Source organism: Erinaceus europaeus, chromosome 1 (assembly GCF_950295315.1).
Source record: "Erinaceus europaeus chromosome 1, mEriEur2.1, whole genome shotgun sequence".
In the NCBI taxonomy this organism is placed as follows: domain Eukaryota; kingdom Metazoa; phylum Chordata; class Mammalia; order Eulipotyphla; family Erinaceidae; genus Erinaceus; species Erinaceus europaeus.
In genome coordinates, this window is record NC_080162.1 from 157,816,865 (window position 1) to 157,841,193 (window position 24,329).

The 24,329-nt window shown below is 48.5% G+C and overlaps 1 protein-coding gene across 11 annotated transcripts; it reads right to left on the reverse strand.

Moving 5' to 3' along the window:
- Nucleotides 1–429: 429 nt before the first annotated feature.
- Nucleotides 430–18,173, reverse strand: DBNL (drebrin like). 11 transcript variants are annotated; one of them, XM_060198697.1, is made up of 14 exons: nucleotides 18,016–18,159; nucleotides 17,450–17,517; nucleotides 10,932–10,987; nucleotides 8,530–8,642; nucleotides 7,869–7,943; nucleotides 5,711–5,857; nucleotides 4,931–5,008; nucleotides 4,394–4,545; nucleotides 4,243–4,309; nucleotides 3,238–3,313; nucleotides 2,575–2,670; nucleotides 2,303–2,457; nucleotides 1,937–2,036; nucleotides 430–1,515 (listed from the first exon to the last, which is right to left on the reverse strand). In XM_060198697.1, the coding sequence occupies exons 2-14, from the start codon at nucleotides 17,473–17,475 to the stop codon at nucleotides 1,376–1,378; spliced, it is 1,281 nt and encodes a 426-aa protein (XP_060054680.1). In that variant the 5' UTR covers nucleotides 17,476–17,517; nucleotides 18,016–18,159; the 3' UTR covers nucleotides 430–1,375. The 11 variants fall into 11 exon arrangements, with proteins under 11 accessions (XP_060054680.1, XP_060054672.1, XP_060054708.1 ...); XM_060198689.1 differs by lacking the exon at nucleotides 17,450–17,517 and having other exon boundaries at nucleotides 2,303–2,427; nucleotides 4,243–4,288; nucleotides 18,016–18,173; XM_060198725.1 differs by lacking the exon at nucleotides 17,450–17,517 and having other exon boundaries at nucleotides 2,303–2,427; nucleotides 4,243–4,291; nucleotides 18,016–18,173.
- Nucleotides 18,174–24,329: the final 6,156 nt, after the last annotated feature.

Below are 24,329 nucleotides of genomic sequence, written 5' to 3' on the forward strand. Positions count from 1 at the left end.
GCATTCAGAATGGCAGGGTCCCCACAAACACTGTTGTAGGTGATCTGGTCCTACTGACTGCCCTGTGGAAACTGTGCCTCACCTCCTAGGTGTCTCCTTATCTGGTCAAGCCCACCTAGCCTCAAAGACAGACTCATGGGGCCTCCACACATCAAGGCACAGTGAGATATATATATATATAGCCTGAAGCTCAGCCCAAGGGCAGACAGGACAAGTTTGCCACCAGGTAGGGAGGAGGGACCCCAGGCCTGAGCAGCAACTGGGGACAACAGTCTCCTCCATGCAGCCTTCAATCCCAGTCATGTCCACCCAGCACTTCCCAGGACACAGAGCTGGGTACCAGGTGCCTTGAGACACACACTGTGCTCCCACTGGTGGAGCCAGACAGCCCTCGACCCCTTTCAGAGAACTGAAATGCTCAAGGCTGGCTTCAGCCACACTTCAACATTTATATCCCTACCTGGTGGCTAGCAGTGAGGGGGGCACACGCATACACACTGCAGACACCTAGGAAGAGGCTTGTTTTCACACGGGGGTTCAGATTACAATAGGATGGGTCAGAGTCAGGTCCTGGTGTAAGCAACTTTCATTCAAAAGCAGTCCAGGTGGCCTAGAACAAGAACAGGGCAGAGTGCCGGCCTGAACTGTTCTGATGACTTTTCCTGAACTGGAATCGGGTGATCGGGTGCCAGGGCCAGCAGACAAGTCAATCGCGTGGAAGGACACAGCAGGTCTGTTGGTGCTTTCTCCTCCCTTTGCACGTGGAGACAGGAGTGTGGCCATCCCAGTCCCCACTGCCCGCAGTCCAGGCAGAGGGAGAAAGAAATGGGGGTGGGGGTACAGAGCAGTGTACAGAAAGATGACCTATTGTGGCCCAAACTCTGATGGCCCACTCAGACTTTGGTCATAAACTGTTAAGGTCACTGTTACCATTGGTCACTAAGCAGCTGTAGCCACCACCACCCCCTTAGAAGCCAAGAGGAAAAGGAGGGAGGGGGAAGAAAGGCAAATGTAGAGGCAGTCGTGTGGGAACCCCTGCCCAAACCCCCAGCTGGGCAGTGCTCTTCTCCTCAGGCAGAGGCCACCAAGGCTTGGCTCCACTCCCTCTGTTAGGGATAAGGGATGGGCCACTTGGAGGGCCTGGGAAATATTTGGAAGCATGTTTGGATATCACCACCAGGTTATTGCTGCATTGAAGTGCTAAGGCCTAGCCACCCAAGCCAGAAAGACTCGAGGCTTTGCCTTCACTGGGGTCCCGTTTCTGGAAGAATGCCACATGCACCTCTTGTACCATAACTTCCAGCAATAAGGAAGTCGCCTTTTGGGGGGGGGGAGGTGGGGGTGGTCCTCAGCACTAGGCAACAGTGAAGGGTCCTCACTCAATGAGCTCCACGTAGTTGGCAGGAAACATGCCAAAGTGGCCGTCTGGCCCATAGCCACGCCACCAGCCTTCATCAATCACCTCGATGCCCGTGATGAGGTTCTCAGGGTCGAAAGAGATCTCTGTCTCGTCGGCTGCAAGGAAGGTGAGCCCAGATGCTATGTGGGAGGGTACTGGGGCCAGAAACCCAGCACCCACATCAACCTGACACTGTTCACGTGGTCACCCCCCCCCCCAGGGCACCCCTTCCTACAGGGTCTCACTCTGGGCTCCAGTGACAGGAAGGACTACCAGAAGGCTACAAGGGGGGCCTCTCTGGCCAGAGCCAAGTTGGGGACTGGTATCCAAAAGCAGCTTTCAACTGCCAAGCAGGCAACATGCAGCCATCCATAGCACGTGGGACAGCCTTGCTGACAGGGCACCCTCTCCCCACCACCTCACCCCATATCCACTTTTCTGATACCCCCCTAGTACTACTGCCACAAAGGAAGCCCAGAAACCTGTCCCCCAACCTCAGGCCCTTCAGCCTGAGGGGGCTGGGCCACAGCACATTACCTGCCTGGTAGTCGTACAGGGCCCGGGCACAAAGGCCCTTCCCGCTCAGCCCCAGGTAGTGATCAACATGCTCAGTGCCGGCGGCGTGCTGCTGCTGCACCTGCTCACGGACAGGAAAGGAAAGCCTGAGGCCCCGGGGACCAACCTTCCAGTGGGCCCTGCCCACAGCTATAGCTCAGCACAGGCTCTCAGAGAGAAGCACTTTGTGCTGTCTCAGCCTGGCCCCACACAGCTGTTCCACCCAGCACAAGTGACTCTTGCCACTTAAAGCACATGGCTGTGTCCCAAATTAAATAAGATAGTCCATATGGGGGTAAGCCATGGGAAAGCCAGTCAGCTCATGACTGGTAAGGTCAGGAAACTCACCATGGGTGGCTCCTCATAGAAGGCTTCCTGTTCTGGGGGCTCCTCGTACACGGCCTCCTCCTCCTCCTCCTCTTCTGCTTGCACTGGATACACAGGGGCACTGGGAGCCGGTTCTTCATGGGCATCTGCAAGGGAGGATGCAGCCTGCTCTGACTCTGAGAAGTGAAGAAAGGCATCTCCCATCTCCCTCTCTCACTTACACACACACACACACACACACACACACACACACCTCTTTTCCCAGCCTCCCACTGGGGTGCCAAGTGCCTTGCCTGCACTGGGCTTTGAGACAGTGTGAGCTGGCTCTCTGTTGAAGGAGGTCTCTGGTTGAGTAAGCTGCTTCTGCAGGAATGGGCTCCTCAGCTTGCCTGTGAACAGAGGGAAGGGAACGAACACACACACACACACACACACACATACATACACACGGCATTATGCAGCTGAAGAGGGGAGACAATGAGGCTGACTCTACCTTTGTTATGCTCTGTTCTGACACTGAGAGTGGCTGCCACAGAAACACTAGTGTGTGCATATCATGAAACACTGGTACTCTTAACAGTCCCTTGAAGGTCATATCCTTTTGAGGGGGTCAGAGAAGTGACTGATGCAGAGCCCTGAGTCTCAGATAACAGCTCCAAGTATGAGCTGTACTGGGGACTGACAGAGCCAGGGCAGAAGGGGCCCTACTGCGGAGTCACTCAGCCCTTTTCCCCACCAAGTAAGTCTCTGTGGGAAGAGGTCAATTGCAGGAAGGAGACACAAAGGTTGCAGGGCCCCTCCCAGAAACAGCCCTGATGAATACAGGTTCTCCTTGTCCACTTACCCTGTGACTTTGTGACACATCTGTCACTAGTTCCAAGGACAAACAGTGGGACCCTCACTCCCCTCAGTTTGCCTGCCCTGGCTGTGAAGCCTGGCCTAGACGGATGGCTCACCTGGCTGGGGGCTGGGGAGAGAAGTGGTGGACATGGCTCGCTCCTTCTGCTTGAAAATCTCCCGTGGGTGCGCCGCCTGCTGACAGACAGACTCCTAGGTAAGTGCAGGCCACCCCACAAAGAGCCACCACCTGGGAGCTCATGGGCCTATCTGTCTCCCATGACTGCAGGAAGTGCTGGAAAGCCAAACACTAAAACTAAAGGGCACATAGGTCCTCTTCCAGGAGCTTCTTTCTTGCCCCCCCTTTTTATTAATTGCCACCAGTGTTGTTCCTGGGGCTAGCTGCCAGCACTATGAATCCACCGCTCCCTCCAAGTGACCACTTTTTTCCCTTTTTTAAAATATAAATTGACTGACTGATTGGATAGACAGGGAAGGGGGAAGGAGGGAAGATAGAAAGGAACAGAGATAGACATCTGTAGCACCACTTCACCACTTGTGAAGCTTCCCTTCTGCAGGTGGGGACCAGGGTTTGAACCCGGGTACTTGCACACTATATGTGTGCTTAACCAGGTGCTTAGCCTGGCCTCCTTCTGTTTTCCCCCATTTTTTCTTTCTGTTTTATTTGATAGGACAGAGAAAACTGAGAGAGAAAGGGGAAATAGAGAAAGAGAGAGAGAGAGAGAGAGAAAGATAAGACACCTGCAGACCTGCTTCACCATTCATGAAGCATTCCCCTTGCAAGTGGGGAGCATGAGCTTGAACCCAGAAATGCGTAATGTGCATGCTCAACCAAGTATGCCAATATCCAGTCCCCCTCCAGCTTCATTTCTGATTAACCCAAACATGTCCCCAGCTTTAAACTGCCTGAGCTGGCTGTGGGACTCTCATAGTAACTGCTCACCCCCAGCTCATCCCCAGTGCCTACATCAGAAGGAAGCCACTTAGACACCATGTCTCATAGAAGGAAATGCCTGTACCCCTCTGGGACAAGCCATCAACAGACCAGGGACTCCCACATGTCACTACCACAGCCCCTTGGGATGGGAGCACCCATACCTCACCTGATCCGCTCTGTTCCTTGAAATCACTTCCTGCTGGTCATACTTCCTGCTGGGGGAGGAGGGAGAACTGCAGCCCAGGCCACCCAGTGCCCTCCCTGCCTCCCTGAAGCCCCCCCAGGCTAGCAGCCACCTGCCTCCTCTGGGGCCTCACCTGGGAGGGTCAGCTGCCTCGCTTCTATCCAAGTAGCGCTGCTCCCGGAGGGCAGCTTCCCGCAGCTCTCGCTCCCGCCGCTCTTCCTCCAGCCGCTGCCGTTCCTCTTCCAGCCGCCGCTTCTCTTCCAGCCTGCGATTCTCTTCTTCTTTCTGTGAAGAGAGGAGCATCCACCCACCCTGCTCAGCACTATGCTACTGGCCAGGTGGACACTGTCCAATGAACCCATCTGAGCTGGGAGGGGGATCTCATGAGTCCCCCCTAACTCCCTCTAGGCCTTCAGACAACCCAGCCTTAGAGGCCTGTACTGGGGTGTCGCCAGTACAGGCCTGGGGCCAGACACTCACTGGCTTGTTACTTAACTCCTCTTAGCCTCAGTTTGGCCACCTGCAACAGGTACTCACGAGAATATTCACTCCATGAACTAAGTGTGAGGAAAAAGTGAGATCTAGCGATAAAACCCTTACTGCATGACTGGGACCTGTGAAAGGTTCCATAAGTGCCAGCACTGTCAGACCCTGGGCAGTCAGTACTTACCTCGGCTTTAGCCCAGAAGCTGTCTTTGCCAACCCTTTTGATCTCAGATACAGCATTGGTCTTTTGGTACACAGAACCCTGCAGAGACAGATAACTCACTCTAGGTCATAGACAGAAGCAAAGAGTACAGGTACTTGTCCCAGTGACCCTTAGGAAGACTGGCACCAAGGTGCCCCAGACAACACTGGCCCTGGTTGCCCCTAAGCCCTATGGATGGAAACAGGGCTGAAAAGGCCCCTGTGGCATGTCTTGGGTCCCTGGAAGTTAGGCAGTTCTGAGGCAGGCCTCTGGCCAGGGATATTCCTAACAGGCATGTCCAACAGCTGCCTGCCATGACACTAATATGGAACCACCAGACCCCAGCTGTGCACTGGGGGACTTGGCTCTCCCATCTGGCACTGGAGTAGACAAGAGAGTGACAGGTGTCTGTCCTGGTTACCACCTGAAGTTCCTCCATGGGGACACTGTCTGGGACTACACAGGACACCTGAGACCCGGGCTTCAAGGATGCCTGGGAGCCACCTGCAGACTTCCTGTGATTGCACAGAACCAGCATAAGAGGCTGCAAGAAAGTCAGCTGAGTCACCAGCCCCACTAGGAGGCTGCTCATGCGCCTTACAGATCTGGGATTATTTGCCTCCATCTAGTGTGGAACTAGAAATTGGACAGGCTGGGGCCCAGCCCTGCAAAGGCTAAGATGCCAAGGGCAGGTTCAGGAAGCCTAGATGCTGGGAGTTACACACTCCTGCGCTCCCATCCTTGGGTCCAGCCCGCACTCACCACTGGGGCCTGGGGGCCTGTGTCTTGGAAGCGGCTGCTTTCCTTGTGGAAGGCATAGTTGGCGCCCGAGGCCCTAGCCACCTTCTCCATGATGCACTCAGGCTCCACATCCTCCTCAGCCCTGGCGTTGATGGTAACATGGGCCCCCTGCAGTAAGAACCAAGCTTAGCAAAATGCAAGTTTAGCAAAAGGCAAGTGTGGGAGGAGCCAGGCTGCACACCAGTGAGCTACGGACTCCTTTCAGGAGGCCCCACTGGGAATGAAGGCTCCATCTCCTCAAGATCTCAAACCACCTCAAGACAAACCCTCAAATTTGTGCCAGCTTGGTGCTGGCCACGGCCCTCTACAGCGCAGCCTGGACTCTGCTCTGTGGTGTTGTGCACTCCTTGTTACAGACAGCTCAGGGAATAGAGGGCTTTCTTCTTTCTTTCTTTTATTTATTTGTTTACTGGGTAGACAGAAAAATTGAGAGGAGAGGAAAAGATAGAGAGATAGAGACCTGCAACCCTGCTCCACTACTCATGAAGCTTTCTCCCTGCAGGTGGGGACCAGAGGCTTGAACTTGGTTCATTGTTGGGGCCAGGGGGTAGTGCACCTGGTTGAGAGCACATGTTACAATGCGCAAGAACTGAGGTTCTAGCCCACGGTCCCTACCTTCATGGGCGAAGCTTTGCAAGTGGTGAAGCAGTGTTGTAGTTGTCTCTCTAGCTCTTTCCCTCTCTACCACCTCCTTCCCTCTCGATTTCTGGCTGTCTCTATCCAGTAAATAAACAAAGATAAAAATAAATAAATAAAAAGAGAACCAGCATTTTCTTTTTGAGAAGTCAAGCTAATGACTTCCCTTGCTGTCAATAAAAACTCAGTAAGTGCAGGATTCCCTCCCAGCACAGGAAAACTGAAGAGCACTGGAAGTATCAGCTGAAGGGGAAAACCAAGCCTCCTCTCCTTGACAACAACCGAAGTGGGGAAAGTCACCTGACCAGTGAACAACATACTTTCCAACTGAAACTGAGCAGGATTCTGTTATGTGGTGACTGACATAAATGCAGACGGGGATAATCTGGTAGGGAACCTATCAAAAGGAGTGTGGTGGGCAGGAGGTGGCACACCTGGTTGAGCGCACATGTTACAATGCACAAGGACCGGGGTTCAAGCCCCCAGTCCCCATCTGCAGGTGGAAAGCTTCTCTCTGGCTTTCTCCTCTATTATTTCCTTCCCTCCTGATATCTGGCTGTCTCTATCCAATAAATAAATAAAGATAATAAAAAAAAAATTTTTTAAGTTACTTCAAAAGGAGTGTGTACACATTCCCCTCACTTCCTAATTGCATCACCACCAGCAAATGTGTGCAGTACTCTTAAAATAGAAAAGTCCATGTCTGGCAGAGAAGCAATTACAGAAGCTAGACCTTCTACCTTCTGCACCCCTTAATGATCCTGGGTCCATACTCCCAGAGGGATAAAGAACGGGAAAGCAGGTGAGGGTAGATAGCATAAAGGTTTTGCAAAGAGAGTCTCATGCCTGAGGCTCTAAAGTCCCAGGTTCAATCCCCCACACCACCATAAGCCAGAGCTGAACAGTGCTCTGGTGTTTCTCTCTATGTCCTTCTCTTTATATATTGCTCTCAAAAAACAAAATAAATAAAAGACTTAAAAAAAAAATAGGAAAACTATCAATAGAGGGGAGGGCATACGGAGTTGGTGGTGGGAACTGTGTGGAGTTGTACCCTTCTTATCCTACAGTCTTGACAATCACTATTAAATTAATAATACTAATAATAAAGAGTCCAGGGTTGGCGAAATAGCTCACTTGAATAGTGTGCTACTTTCTCAAGTGTAACACCCAGGCTTAAGCCCAGTCCCCACCATATTAAAGGAAGCTTTGGTGCCATGGTCTCTTTCATTCTATTAAAAGTAAGTAAGTAAAATAAAAGAAAATAAGATGAATCCAGAATTCTTGTGATAAAAAAAGGGGGCAGTCTTTAGTCATTTCTACTGGTCTGCAGGTGACACTTGTTGAATTGTGATCCATACAGTCTGAACAGCAGGTTGGAGCACACAGCCAACCTGGATGCAACCCCCACTCTCTCATGTGCAGTGGTGTTTGTAGATCTCCATAAGGCCCTGGAGGCAGTATTATAAGATAAGTTGGCCCTTACCTTCAGGAAGCTAGCCATGGTGCTGACATGGTTGGCGCATGCTCCCTTCCGCACATCATTCACACCCTCGCCAGTCTGCAACACAACATGCCTGGCATGACCCTCCAACCCCACGGAGGAACCTGGGCCTCGTTCCCAGAGCCACTTCCTCCCCAGGAGACTTGGAAGCTTCTCTACATCCCAGAAAGAGAAAAAAACTATAAGCCCAAAGCAAAGGGGGTAGTGAGCCCCCCTCATCTACAAGCCAAAGCAAGTTTTCTGGGATAGGACACAAGGCAGGCTTTGCTATAGGCGACTCAAAATTCTAGATCTCACCTGGGATTCTGTTATAACCTAGGCCCTAAGCTCCTCCAGGCCTTCTGCTCCCTCTGAATGAACTACCCCAAAGAAGAAAAGAATAAGAGTGGCCTGTGATTGCCTGGACTCCATTTCACAGGAGGGTATCTGGGCTTAGAGAATGAGTTCTACGCTAGCAAGACCCCAGGTATGGTATGTGCAGTGAGTGAATCCACTAGGGGCATTCTGTTCCTTCTCCAGCTATGAGCTGTACTGAAGCCAAGGCCTCCCAGCTCCAACTACAAAAGACAGGAGGAAAAGGCTAAAAGGCAGCTTTCCCCGGTCCCACCTAGGGGTAAAGGCAGAGCCCTCAAGTGACACATACCCAGTTGATAAGGACGAACTTGGGCAGGCCAGAGTTGGGGTCCTTCACTCGGCAGAAGCCATACATCACCTTCCCACTGTTGAGCTCCTCCACCAGCTCCTCCAGGCCCCCCTCTGCAAGAGTCATAGGGAGGCTCAGAGGCAGCCTGACTCCCCTGCCTGCACTGGCACCACATCCAAGAGATGGGAGACCAAGCTGCCCCTAAACCTCTAAAGAGTTCCTGGCTCAGGGAGTCGGGTGGTAGCGCAGCGGGTTAAGCACAAGTGGTGCAAAGCGCAAGGATCGACGTAATGATCCCAGTTCGAGACCCCAGCTCCCCACCCGCAGGGGGTTCGCTTCACAGACAATGAAGCAGGTCTGCAGGTGTCTATCTTTCTCTTCCCCTTCTCTCCATTTCTCTCTGTCCTATCCAACAACAATGATAATAATAACTATAATAATGAAACAAGGGCAACAAAAGGGAATAACTGTTTAAAAAAAAAAAAAAAAAAGAGTTCCTGACTCTACCATCATCAGAATCAGACCCCTAGACCTCTCCCCACCAAACCAACTTATGAGAATTAGATGAGACAGCACCTGTACATGTGAACAGTATTGGGTTACTTTTTCTTTTTTATTCCAGGTTAATCTAAAGTCCACTCCTCAAAACCCACAAGTAATATTAAAAAAAATTATTTATCTATGAGTGAGAGAAGAGAGAGAGCAAGAGCATCACTCTGGCACATGTGATGACCGAGACTGAACTGGGGACTGCATACTTTAGAGTCCAGTGATTTATCTTCTATACCACTTCCAAAGCCACCATAGATAATTCTAAAACCAGAAATATCATTTCTACTACAAATTAAGCAGGAAAATTCCAAATGGAAGGTCTCCGCAATAATTTTTTACCATTGCCAAAGCCCAGAAGGGGCCCTGGAATGGCAGTGTTGCAAGGAGTCACCCCTGTGTCTGCCTCCTCGGAGATGCCTACTTTGCTCTTAAGACATTTGGAGAGAGGACAAGGGAGTGATGCTGAATTTTTTTAATTTTTTTATTGTCACCAGGGTTATTGCTGGGGCTTGGTGCCAGCACTCAAATCTATTGCTCCTGGCGACCATTTTTTCCTTTCTTTTAGATTATACTTGATAGAGAGAAATTGAGAGCAGAGGGGGGGAAAGGGAGAAAGACAGACACCTGCAGACCTGCTTCACCACTCATGAAGCACAACCCTGCAGGTGGGGAACAGGAGTTCGAACCCAGGCCTTTGCACATGGTAATATGTGACTTAACTGGGTGTACCACTACCCAGCCCCCAGGACTCTGCTCTGCCTCTGAGGCAGTGGGCCCCAGCAGAGTTTGGGGTTCTGACCATCCCTGTCCCCAAACTTTTCTAGGTTACAAGGAAGAACAGTAGCATCAGGTATTTGCTAGACCTCCCCTCATCTCTTCCTGTGCTAAGGACTTGACAGCTCCTTTATTACCAAGGGATGGGGGGTAGGGAGTAGGGGGGAAGAGACAACTACAGCACAAAAGCAAAGGAGAAGGTGAGCCCCTCACCTACCTACAGGCAAGGGAGGTCCTCTGGGCCAGGAACGCCACTAGTTCATTGGAGCTCTCTAGCTCCCCACTGGGGACTGTAAGGGCCCAGGCCCTGCCTTCCTCCAGGCACTCATCTGGGTGTTTCCAGCTACAGAGAGCCACAGAGGCTGGGCTACTCCTGAGCTCCTATTATAACAGAGGGGTCTTGGGGCTATGGGCTGGTTGTCCTACAGCTGACACCCCACCACCATCTCTGGTCTGGCCTACTCTGACAGCTCCTATCCAGCACTGGCCAGAAGCCTGTCACCCTATGTTTGAGTCACTCTGTTCCAGACTGCCCACCTCTGCTTCTGCTCAGGCCACAAAGAAGAAAAAGGCAGAGGGCAGGGGGCATCCCTGTACCTTCTCCTCCTCCACCACCACTCAGCACCATGGAAATGCCTTCCTCCCAGCTGTAGCTAAGGAAGCAGCATGGACCAGGTTATGGGCTGCACACAAGCTGGATGGGACCAGCTGGCTCCCCATCCCAGCACCTCCCAGTCACAACACAGGAAGAGAGCAGCACTGCACCACCATAAGAAAGTCAAGGAAGACTTTCACTCAGAAGCATCTAACCAAAGCTGGCCAGAGGGGTTTGCCTGAACCCACTGTTCTGCCTGGCTAGCTGCAGCCACTGAGCCTAGACTACACCTTGATCAGGGGGCTTAGAAACTCCCCAAATACTGGTGCTAGTCTGTGTTGGGGCCACTCATCCAAGGACACCTAAGCGTACTGAGTTCCCTTCCTCCCACAGCTGAAATGCCAACAAGAAGGGTACTTCATGCACTTTGCCCTCCCCACCCCCCATTCCATCTCCTGAGGCCCGGCTTTATCATACTCACCTCCAGTGCCAGCCACACGGATGTCATTGCTGTTGCCTTCGTAGGTAAAAAGAGCCCTGAAACAAAGCACAGGTGGAGTCTGTAGCCAGTTTTGGCTTCCCTTGCCCTCTCCACATCCCAGGCTTCACACTGTACCCAAAGAGTACAGCATGTTTGCGACACTGTGAGCTGACATGGTCCCCACTCTGAAGTGAGAGGCCCTTTTTCAGCTCTGAAGCTGAGATGATGCTGGCCAACTCAACACAGTGACTTGTGAGAAACCCCTGAAGAGAGGAAGCATAGACCTACTTTGAGGAAAACAGAGCTGCCAAATTTCACTGTGACTTTCTACACCTCCCATTGTGGGAAACACTTGCCTACCAGTATGTCAATTTTTAATGTCAAGAGATATCTGCATGTTCTCAAATGGCAAGCAGACCATGGAGAAGCAGGGAGAAAGAACAGAAGCATCAGGCAGGGGTAAATAGCATAATGGTCATGCAAACAGACTCTCACGCCCATGGCTCCAAAGTCCCAGGTTCAATTCCCCCGTACCATCATAAGCCAGAGCTGATGAGTGCTGGGGGGGGGGGGGGAGGGTCAGACATCTAGAAGGCTACCCAGTACCCTGTGTACATCTACCCTGTCTTCCAAGAAGTCTGTTGGAACAGGCAACTTGGCTCAGGAATTTTCCCAGAGCTAGAATTTGTGAGGATGCAAACTGCACCAGGGACCACAAGGACCACGATTCAATATGAAGTCAGACTCATCAGTCAAGCAGAGCCATCATCATCCACAAGTGACGCTGGGGCCATGACTGCCTTTGTCAGGTTAATTGCTCATAAAAATTCTAAAGATACAGGCTTATAACTATGTACTCAGGATGCTGTTGTAGTCTTTCGTTTATAAATTTGCTTCCCCAGGGTAATATTTTTATTATTGTTGTGAGGGCTTCACTGAGATTTCATGCTTACTCTATTCCATCGCTCCCAATAACCTCTTTTTTTTTTTTTCCTTTTTCTTCTAAAGGTTTTATTTGCTAATGAGAAAGAAGAGACAGAAAGAACCAGACATCACTCTGGTACATGAGCTGCCAGGGACTGAACTCAGGACCTCATGCTTGAGAGTCCAACGCTTTATCCACTACACCACCTCCCGGACCACAGACTCATTTTTTTCTTTCTTATTTCTTTTCCCTTCCAGATAGAGGGTGAGAAAGTAAGAGAGACAAAGAAAGGAGAGATACCATGGCATGCTCCACTGATCATGAAACTTCCCCTTTGTATGGGGCTTGAATCTGGGTCCATGCATGATAGAGTGTGAGCTGTACTGGGTGAGCAAAGGTTTTTTTTTGTTTGTTTGTTTTTAAAAAGGCATTTTATTAAATCTGGAGCACAGAAGGTTCCTTGACCAGAACAAAAGTTACTCAAAGAGAATATTATTTTTTTGTTGTTGTTGTTTTTAACAAAAGTACTGATCAGCTCTGATTTATGGTGGTGTGGGGGATTGAACCTGGGACTTTGGGCCTCAGGTATGAAAGTCTCTTTGCATAACCATTATGCTATCTTTCCCAGCCCAAGAGAACATTCTAGAAGAGCTGGCTCTCCTGCAGTCTGCATACAGTCCAGTCACTGCACCAACTCCAGAACAGTTTAACTCCAGGCAGACCCAGCAGCCCATGGGGTAAAGCTACTGATCCACTGGACAGCAAATTAAAGGCAAAGCCTGGGGCAGGGGAGGTAGCACAATGGCTGTGCAAAAAGACTTTTATGACAGAAAATCCAAAGTCCCATGTTCAATCCCCTGGACTGCCAGAAGCCAGAGCTACAGTATTAAAAGAAGAAAAGTAGAGAAAAGAAAACACAAGTAGAACCTGAAATGGAATTGGTTTATTGCACCAAAGTAAAAGACTCTGGGGTGGGGGTGGGTGGGGAGAATACAGGTCCAAGAAGGATGACAGAGGACCTAGTGGGGGTTGTATTATTATATGGGAAACTGGGGAAATGTTATGCATGTACAAACTATTGTATTTACTGTTGAATGTAAAACATTAACTCCCCAATAAAGAAATTTAAAAAAAAGAAAAGAAAAGAAATGAAAAAGACAGTTTGGACTCTAGAGCACAGGCCTGCAGAACAGACCAGACAGGAACTGCAGTGGTAAAGCTCAACTGAAACCAATCATTTTCCCCTTGACCTCTCAGCATCTTGCTCACTCCACAAAACAGAGGCAGCGGTGCATGAACAGGACCAGCTGACCTTGTTGATGGGAGGGCTGGCTAGTGGGAAAGCTGCAGGGGCTCTGAGGAGAGGCTACACCAGAGAGAACACCAGAGGGGCAGGAGAAGGGAAGACTTGGGAGTTGCTAGGCCGGCAAACCCAGTTCTGATCAGTCATCTTCCTGGAGGAGAGTTCACTCCTCTTGAAGGCCACAAAGCCCACACTGGAGGAGCAGCAGAGGAAAGAGAGGGCCACTCCAAACACTTTCAGGAAGGGTTACTCCCACCTAATAGAACCAAGCTCAAGTCCTGCCACCTGCTCCTCTAACTTCATCTCCTTTCAGCGTGGGTTCCATAGGTTTCGGCCTCAACCCCCTGGAACGTCCCCATTTGAGGCACATTTCCATATATACCCTTCTTTCAAACTAACATGAACAAAACAAAGGGAATACTGTATGTACAGTGAGTACTGTGCACTGAACAGCTTTCAATACATTCCTTCCAAAAACGCAAACTAAGAGCCTACCGTGGACTGGTGAAATAATTCACTTGGGTGGTATGATGTTTTGTCATGTACATGACCCAGGTTCAAATCCAGCTCCCACCTGACTGGAGGAAGCTCCAGTATTATGGTATTTTTTACTCATTCTGGCTCTATTAAAAAAAAAAAAGAAGAAGAAGAAGAAGAAGGAAGGAAGGAAGGAAGGAAAGAACAGAATCTGCTGCTTGTTAATGATAGGAATGTATGCCCTAAAGGTAGTGCCCACAGAACTGATTTATTTATATCTTTTTAATTTATCTTATTTGGTAAGACAGAAAAATTGAGAGGGGAGGGAGAGGGGGGATAATGAAGGAGAGAAGGAGAGAGAGAGAGAGAGAGAAGCCTACAGTACTGTTTCAGCACTTGTGAAGCTTTCCCTCTGCAAATGGGGACTTAAGGCTTGAACTTGCATCCTTGCACATGGTAACACATGCACTTAAACCAGGTGTACCACTGCCCAGCCCAGACTGATTTATTTTTTTGCCACAAGGGTTATTGCTGGAGCTCCACACCTATACAACTCCACTGCTCCTGGCAGACTTTTTTTTTTTTTCTTTTAAGATAGAGGTGAGAGACACGGAAAGGAGAGGCACCATAGCACTGCTCCAGCACTCATGAAGCTTTCCTGTACAGGCGCTCGCTCCCCTGTGGTAGCCAGAAGGTGCTTATGCATGGCAAAGTGTGCACTCCACCAGGTAACTTTCTTTAAAAAAAAAAATTTTCTCTCTTTATAATTTGTTATTTATTGGATAAACAGACATCAAGAAGGAAGGGAAGACAGAAAGAAGATAGGAACTCCTGAAGCTTTTCCCCTGTAGGTGGGGACTGGAGGCTTGAATGTGGACCCCTGCACACATTCTAATATGTGCACTCAACCAGGTGACCCAGAGCTTAACTTCCTTTATCTCTTTTCTTTCCTTTCTTTTTTAACAGAGCACTGCTCAGCTCTGGCTTATGATGGTGCTGGGTGGGGGTTGAATCTGGGGACTTTGGTGCCTCAGGCATGAAAAGTTTTTTGCATAACCATTAGGCTATCTCCCCAGCCCTCAGAATTTGCTTTGTTTTCTAAGGGGAGATGAGAAGCACACTCAAACATCAGCACTGATGTCCTGTCTGGTAGTAAAATAAGTGTAAGTGGACAGACATGCAAGGATCTAGGGAAGTACCACCAGAAGGAAGCAAGAGAGAAAAATCGATGCTGTCGCTGCTTCCCAACTCCCTTGGCTTCAAAAAGCCTGGCCCTGTGCCCACATACTGAAACCCTTTACCACCCACCAAGCTGAATACCACTTCTTGCTCTGATACCTCAACCACCTTTTCTATGCCCCCTCTAGGTCCATGCTGCATTTGAGCACCCACTTCACACAGTAACCCAGGGGAACAGAGAGTATTCATCCTTTCTAGAGAAGAGGGAATGGTAGTTTAAAAAAAAAAAAAAAGGGGGAGTCGGGCAGTAGCACCGCGGGTTAAGAGCAAGGACGCGCGTAAAGATCCTGGTTCCAGCCCCTGGCTCCCCACCTGCAGGAGAGTTGCTTCACAAGAGGTGAAGCAGGTCTGCAGGTGTCTGTCTATCCTTCTCTCCCCCTCTGTCTTCCCCTCCTCTCTCCATTTCTCTCTGTCCTATCCAACAATGATGACATCAATAACTACAACAATTAAAAAAAAAAGGGCAACAAAAGGGAATAAATAAATATTAAAAAAAAAAAAAAGGACTCAACAAGGATGTTTAGCTTGTTTCTGGAATAAATCAAATAAGGAAACCAGAAACAGTGATTACAGGCAGGGAGCTAGGAACAGGAAAACACCTCCCCCCAAAAAGGCAACCTTTACCCGGATTGATGTGGAGGAGCACCTCAGGCAGAAGCAGCAACAAGTGTAAGGGTTCTTGAGGAGGAACCACCTTGCACGTTTGAGGAAGAGAAAGGTTAGCATAACAGTCAACAGGTGTGGCCACAGCAGGGTAAATAGAAGGGGTGTGGGAGGGGAGGCCAGGGGCCCAGCCATGCAGGGCTGGCTGTTCACCAGGTAGAGAGTGGCTTCATTTAAAGTTCAGCAGGAAGCCACTGCAGAACAACATGGTCAACAACATGGTCTCAAGATTTTTTTCAGTGAGGAGGAACCTGCCATGTAGCATTTGTTCAGAGGCATGGGGTTCATGTGGTTAAGTAGTACAGCCTGAGGGATAAGTGAGGCGGTAGTGAGGAGTGGGAGCAGACAGCTCTGCTGAAAAGTCTAAGGGGCAGTCCCCGAGATGACAAAAATCAATATAGTATTGGACCCTCAAGCGTAAGGTCCTTCCTGAGTTCAATTCCCAGCATCACATATGCCAGAGTAATAACCTGGTTTTCTCCCTTTCTCTCTAATAAATAAATAACTGTCTAAGAAAAAGCTGGATACGTGGGAGGCCTGAAAGGGAATGCCTGAATTGCCAGTTGGGCTGTGGGACATTGTCCCCAAATCAGTGAGGGTTCCTGAAAGACTATGGATGAGGCCAACATAGATGGAGGGCAAATTAGGAGGCCCAGAAGTCCTCTAAGTAAGTCAGAAAGAGTTGTGACAGGTTATATCGAGCAAGTAAAGGAGAAAACCCCTAGTTGGGTGGGACTAGAGAGGGAAAAAGACACTTCTGAATTTCATGCAGAATTGAAAATGGAGCACTCAATGGGAGGATACTCCCAAGAGTGTTCAGAGTAACTAGTGGAAGCCAGAGGACACCCTGAAAATAGGAGGCAAGTGTTTATTTCCCCAAAGAAATAACAGTGCCATGGCCAGGAGATAGTTCACCATGTAGAACACATACTTTAATATGCACAAGGACCAAGGTTCAATCCCTCAACCACCACAGGGAGCTCCTACAGGAGGAATGTAGATGGGACCTACATGGGACCTTTTTGCTACACCATTCTTTGATTCATCTCACCATGGCTCCAGAAGAAGCACCACTGCTTCACATAAGGTTAAACAGTGCTGGTGCCTCTCCTTGTCTGTCTCACCCTCTAGAAAGAGAGAGAGAGAGAGAGACAGACACTGTGATGGAATTATCCAGGCACAAAGCTCCAATGAAGCCCTCCCTGGTGGGAAGGAGGAAAAAAAAAAAAAAGAGTAGCAGTGCCATGTGTGTGGGTGCATTTTCCAAGCGATTATAATGAGAAGGCAAAGAAACTCTACTAGTTGCCAGATACCTTCCCTGATTAGATATGTTCCAAACAGAGGATGTGCTGCTTAAGTCTCCTGCAAAACTGCAGCAGGGCAACAATAGCAACTTGGTCCCAGAAATGACAGGGAAGGTTCTGCAGAAATGCTGAAGACCCAGGAAGCTGATGTTCTGATGCTATGTCCCAGACTAATGTAAGTCTAAAACATCTTTAGTGTTCTGAGCCCAGCACCCGGGTAAGCAGAGATGAGAAATCAGCTGCACTTGTCAAGTGGAGACAAGCCACAGTAGCACAGCCAGCCTAGCAAGCCCTGTCCCAGGCAATGGGAACTGAGCCTTTTCCCAAAGCTGGTCACCCAAGTTCACCATATTCATCATATTTCTGAGAACTGAAAGTGCTCAAAATTGGTCAACGAAAACAACTGAAGCCAATGAGAAAGGAACAGAGAACTGTCATACATAACTACTAGTGGTTGCAGAATGGACGGCTTAAGCTGGGTGTGGGCTGCCAAGGGCTGCCCTAGAGATTTCAGCTGTAGATTCCCAGCCCCAGTGAATACATGATGAGATCTACACGCTGACAGCCAGTCACCCGGGGATGTCATGGGGGCACAGAAAGATGGGACCTTTTATTGCCACATTGTTCTTTCATTCATCTCGCCATGGCTCCGGCAGAAGTACCAGCATTCTTCTCCTGGGAGAAAAAGCGGTTCTGAAATGCACATTTAACGAGATCAGGAGACCCAGAGCCCTGTCCTCCTCGTTTGACATCTCCTAGGAAGGACTCCCATTGCCAACTACAAGATCGCTCTCAAAAGACCTATCGCTCAGTGCAGCGTTAGCGAGCAGCCAGGTGTGGTTTCCGCTTTCTCAGGGAGGGCCTCGCAAGGGCTCCTTTGTCCAGGGAAGTTCCAGGGCAGAAAAGGAGAACCTGGCGGAGGCTGCTGGGCAAAGACAAGCAGGCACCCAACTCAACATGGAGGCCCGCCGAAGGGGGGACCCCTGGCCAGAGCGAGGGGGTGGGGCCGGGGACTCACCGAACCCACGAGCCGCACTGAACCCGTCCACGCGCAGCGGAGCACGGGGTGACTAAAAGGGGGCACGCTGCACAGCCCGGGGAGGGGCAGGTGTGGCTGCTGAACAGGTGAACCCCACACCGGTTCCCGCGCTCCAGGCCCGCATCGGAACTCACCAGTCAGTCGGGGACTTCTCGTTGACCACGCTTGCATAGGCCTCCTGCAGCGCCGGCCCGTTACGGCTCAAGTTCGCAGCCATGACCGATCCCCGTGGTCCCAGCACAGCAGTCTCACCCACTTCCGGGATGGGCCGCTCCCCGCCCCCTCCCGGCGGGCGGAAGCTGCGCCCAGGACGCCGGAAGCCCCGCCCCAAGCCGGAAAGTCCCGCCCTGAAATAGGAAAGCCCCGCCCCGCTTTCTGAATGGGAGAGAGCAGAGAATCCAGTGAACCGCTGCTTTGTCTGGGAAAGAGGAGCAGTGGCCTCGGCCTCTCGGCCACCGACGCTGCAAAACAAGAGAAATGGGGACTAGGGCTCCGCCTCCGTGCACTGCCACCCCTCCCCCGTTTGGCAGCTTGCACGGAGCTGCAGAGAAGGGACTCAAACTAGAACCGTCTTCGCTGCTCAGAGTGATTTTTCTCTTCTAGTTCTTGTCTGTTGTTGCACTAACTTGAGGATCATGGATTCATGGTGGTCTCCAGACAGGATCCGTTTTCCTTTTCCTGCAGGACTGCGTGTGGACCTACAACTGAAGTTTGATTCGCAAATAAAACTTGCATGCATTTTAAGAATATTTTAATTTAATAAAAGATGCAGACTTGGGGAATGTTATGCATGTAAAACTATTGTACTTACTGTTGAATGTAAAACATTAATTCCCCAAATATAAATAAATAAATAAATAAAAAGATGCAGACCACTGCTTAGTTTTGACTTATGGTGGTGCTGGGGATTGAACTTGGGACCTCAGAACCACAGACATGAAAGTCCGTTGCAACACTATTATGCTATCTTCCTGCCCACTTGTCTAAAGTGTTAAATCCACCAATAAAGAAGTGTCTTTCAGGGGCCGGGTGGTAACTCCTGGTTGAGTGCACATGTTACAATACATAAGAATCTGGGTTCAAGCCTCTGGTCCCCACCTGCAGGGGAAAGCTTTGCGAGTGATGAAGTAGTGCTGCAAGTGCCTGTTTCTCTCACTCTCTACATTACCATTCCTCTCGATTTCTGGCTGCCTCTATCCAATAAATATAATTAGAAAATTAAAAAAAGACGGAGCTACGAGCAGCAGATCGCTTTCTCTCCTCTCCTCTCCCGGATCAACTAGGAATACCAAAGGAGACCACCCGGACCGAAACAAGACAGGACTAGAATGACCACAGAAACCCAGTAAATCACCCGTGAGTACAAACACGCGTGGCTGGTGACAGAGAGGAGAGAGGGGCCTAAGGAGAGATTAAGTGACTGCTAACAGTTCGACAGTTTGTCAGTGGAGACACCACCTCCAGTCTGCTCCACCAACAAGGGGACAGCTGAAGGGAGGAAAGGACTCCCTAGAGACTCACCAAGTACAACTCTGAGTCTCCATTGCTACTACCCTCAGAATCTGGAGCAGCAACAGGGAGGGACACCAGGGCACAGAGATCTAACCGGGAAACTCAGGAGAAGACCTATACCTCGGTGGCATAGCTGAAGGGCTGTGAAAGTCTCTTTGCATAACCACTGAATTATCTCTGCCACACCCTGCTTTATCTCTTGGTCAGGAGTCATTGATTAAGCCAAGAAGCCTATTGATAGTTTAAAAGCCCTCAGGCTACCATAGCCTACAGGGGAAAAAAAAAAAAAGGCTTTTACACCACTGAACTCCAACTCAGGGATTGAAAAACCTCTTAACTTATATAAAATGGTTAAAACAACAAGAAAAAATAATGGAGACTCGAACCAGGACAAGAGTCCAGCTAAAAGTCCTCCAGAGGGCAAAGCACAAAACAACGAGTTCAACATCCAAACATTAGCTAAGGAAATAATAACAGCAGTGAGTAAAGAATTTGAAAAAATTGTAATCAGAACTGCAGGAACAACAAATGAGAATATGGAAGAAAATTCTAATTATCTCATGGTTATTAGAGAGCTGAAAGCTGAAATTGCTGAGCTAAGAAGGCAACTAGCTGAACAAGCTAAAACAGTATCAGAGCAGGGCAACAAAATAGATGAACTCCAGAAAGCAGTAGAGGGCAGAGAGAATAGAATCAATGAGGCTGAAGACAGAATCAGCAAGATTGAGGATGAATTAGAGACAACTAAAGAAGAAGTAAGAGATCTCAAAAAGAGATTAAGAGATGCTGAAAACAACAACAGAGTCCTATGGGATGACTTCAAAAGAAACAATATACGCATTATTGGCTTACCAGAGGAAGAAAGAGAAGGGGAGGAAGAAAGCGTTCTCCAAGCCATAATAGCTGAAAATTTCTCTAGTCTAGACAACACCAAAGACATAAAGATTCAAGAAGCCCAGAGGGTCCCAAACAGAATTAACACAGACCTAAAGACACCAAGACATGTCATACTTAGATTGGAAAGGAATAAGGATAAAGAAAGGATCCTCAAGGCTGCAAGAGAAAAACAAAGAGTCACCTACAAAGGAAAACCCATAAGATTAGCAGCAGACTTCTCCATACAAACACTACAGGCCAGAAGAGAATGGCAAAATATCTATCAAGTGCTCAATGAGAAAGGCTTTCAGCCAAGAATACTATATCCTGCTAGACTGTCATTCAGACTAGATGGAAGCATCAAAACCTTCTCAGACAAGCAACAGTTGAAGGAAGCAACCATCACCAAGCCTGCCTTGAAAGAAGTTCTGAAAGGTTTCCTATAAACAACCAGACCACCACAAATAGAACATATATCAAAACACTCTAAAACTCTACAAGAATGGCGTTAAAATATCTTCAATCTTTGATATCAATAAATGTGAATGGCCTGAATTCACCTATTAAAAGACACAGAGTAGGAAGATGGATCAGAAAACACAACCCAACAATATGTTGTCTACAGGAAACTCACCTAACGCAACAAGACAAACACAGACTTAAAGTGAAAGGATGGAAAACTATCATTCAAGCCAATGGCCCACAAAAAAGGGCAGAAACAGCTATTCTCATATCTGACATGATAGACTTTAAAATACATAAGATTAAAAAAGATAGGAATGGACACTACTTAATGCTCAGAGGATCAGTCAATCAAGAGGACTTAACAATTATTAATATCTATGCACCCAATGAGAAGCCATCTAAATACATCAAACTTCTACTGAAAGAGCTACAGCAATATATTAACAGTAACACAATCATAGTAGGGGACTTCAACACCCCACTATCTCAACTTGACAGATCATCCAGGAAGAAAATCAGTAAAGACATAAGGGAGCTAAATGAAGAGATAGATAACCTAGAACTATTGGACATTTTCAGAGTCATTCAGAGCAAGTTGTGGTATATATACACAATGGAATACTACTCAGCTGTAAAAAATGGTGACTTCACCGTTTTCAGCCGATCTTGGATGGACCTTGAAAAAATCATGTTGAGTGAAATAAGTCAGAAACAGAAGGATGAATATGGGATGATCTCACTCTCAGGCCGAAGTTGAAAAACAAGATTAGAAAAGAAAACACAAGTCGAACCTGAAATGGAATTGGAGTATTACACCAAAGTAAAAGACTCTGGGGTGGGTGGGTGGGTGGGGAGAATACAGGTCCATGAAAAATGATGAATGAAATAGTGGGGGTTTTATTGCTAAATGGGAATCTGGGGAATGTTATGCATGTAAAAAAAAAAAAAAAGAAGTAGAAACGCAAAAAAAAAAAAAAGAAAAAAAGAAAATTAAAAAAAGAAAAGAGTTTCTCTCATGCCAGCAGAAACCTAACTCAAATTGCTGTTGTGCTTCCTCTACTTCACCTGCATTTTACACCTCTAGATTGGTTTGAGGACAGGTATCTTCTTTTGGAGACACTGTCCGGCAGAAGGAAGGATCCACAATGCCCCAACCAGAACTTTACCTTGGGAACACCAGTTTCTTTCCTGCATGTTGCTGGAACACTTACCTGGAAAGAAAAAAGAAACATGTAAAGGCCAAGGCCCCTGCACTAGATAACTACTGCCATCTTGGATTTCAGAAAAATAGTAGGAGTGAAGTGGGGAGATGGCTTGGTGGGTAAAGCATGAACCTTACTATACATAAGGCTCTGGTTTTCATCCCCTGCACCACATGGGAGTACTATGATTAGCATCTGGGGAACTATGGAGGGTGGAGTGCTGGTTAGGTGTCTCCCACCATGTAAAAAGTGGAGAATATAAATTGGGCTGGAGACAATAGTTTTGTGCATGCCTCGTGCCCTGGGTTCATTACACAGCACTGGGGTGGAGGATGGGGAAGGAAAAAAAAAGGTTATACAGACCTGCTGCCCAGTGCCACAAAAAGGCACTATCACACCAACTTTTGCCAGAAGGGGAAAATGTGGTCTGGGAGGCATTGAACTGGATAAATGTTGGACTCTCAACCATGAGGTCCTGAGTTCAGTCCCCAACAGCATATGTACCAGAGGGATGTCTGGTTCTGCTTCACTCTCCCTTTTTTTTATATAAATTTTTAAAAATTATCTTTACTTATTGATTGGATAAAGACAGAATCAAGAGGGAAGGGAGGGATAGAGAGGGTGAGAGACAGACACCTGCTGCTTCACCACTTGTGAAGCTTTCCCCCTGTAGGTGGGAACTGGAGGCTTGAACCCAGTTTCTTGTGCATTGTAACATGTGCGCTCAACCAGGTGTGCCACCACCTGGCCCCTCGCCAGAGACAGAGATGAGGAACTCATGGCAGCGTGGTAATACAATTCTTTATTGATGTGGACGCCCCAGGGTCAGGTGTGAGCATAGTGGGTTTAGGCCACATGGAGCTAGCAAAATGGCAGCCTCCCGCTATGCATGCCAGCCCTTCTCCAGGTTTTCTCCAGGTCAAGATGTGGAAGAGAAAGAGAGCAAAACCGGAACAGCAGTGGGCTTTATAGGGTAATAACCAGAAGTGGCAAGTCGGAAATGGAAATGGCTAGGAAAGGGGGTGGAGAGAGGCAAAAGGCATGCTGGGAAGGTGGAAGCATCCTTACCAACTGTTGCGATGGCTTTAACTGAATTAGCAATACCCTGAGGGGATAACATGGTGGGGATCTTTCAGGCAAAACAATGATTATGTAAATAGACCATAGGGTCAGCAATGGAGCATGGAGCCAAGGAAGGGGGGCTGGCTTTAAGTCCCGACATATGGGGTTTGTCTACTCTTTTTTGAATTCACAGTGAACTAAGGATCTATACTCAGATCAGTCTTCATCTCCCTCTATTATTCAGGGAGCATTTTTATTTTTTAATGTATTATTATTTTATTTTATTATTTTAATAAAATTTATTTATTAATGAATAGAAATAGAAATTGAGAGGGGAGGGAGATAGAGAGGGAGAGAGACAGAGATACCTGCAGCCCTGCTTCACCACTAGCAAAGCTTTTCTCCTGCAGGTGGGGGACCAGGAGCTTGAACCTGGGTCCTTGAGCACTATAATGTGAGCACTTAACCAGGCATGCCACCACCTGTCCCCTATTTTATTTTTTTTATTATCATTATTTATTTATTGAATAGAGACTGTCAGACATTGAGAGGAAGGGAGAGACAGAGAGGGAGAGAGACAGAAAGACACCTGCCACCCTGCTTCACCACTCATAAAGCTTTCCCCCTGCAGGTGGGGACCGGGGCCTTGAACCTGGGTCCTCACGCATTGCAACATGTGCACTCAACCAGGTGTGCCACCACCCGCCCCCCTTTTATAAAAAATTTTATTTATTTATTTATTTATTTTTCCTCCTCCAGGGTTATTGCTGGGCTCGGTGCCTGCACCATGAATCCACCGCTCCCTTTTGTTGCCCTTGTTGTAGCTTCATTGTGGTTATTATTATTGCCCTTGTTGACACAATTCGTTGTTGGATAGGACAGAGAGAAATGGAGAGAGGAGGGGAAGACAGAGAAGGGGAGAGAAAGATAGACACCTGCAGACCTGCTTCACCGCCTGTGAAGGGACTCCCCTGCAGGTGGGGAGCCGGGGCTCGAACCGGGATCCTTACTCCGGTCCCTGCGCTTTGCGCCACATGCGCTTAACCCACTGTGCCACCGCCCGACCCCCTTTATTTATTTATTAATGAGAAAGATAGGAGAGAGAGTGAAAGAACCAGACATCACGTAGATATGCTGCTGGGGATTAAACTCAGGACCTCATGCTTGAGAATCTAGTGCCTTAGCCACTGCACCACCTCCCAGACCACCGCTTATTTTTTTTTAATATTTTATTTATTTATGAGAAAGATAGGAGGAGAGAGAGAACCAGACATCACTCTGGCACATGGGCTACCGGGGATTGAACTCAGGACCTCATGCTTGAGAGTCCA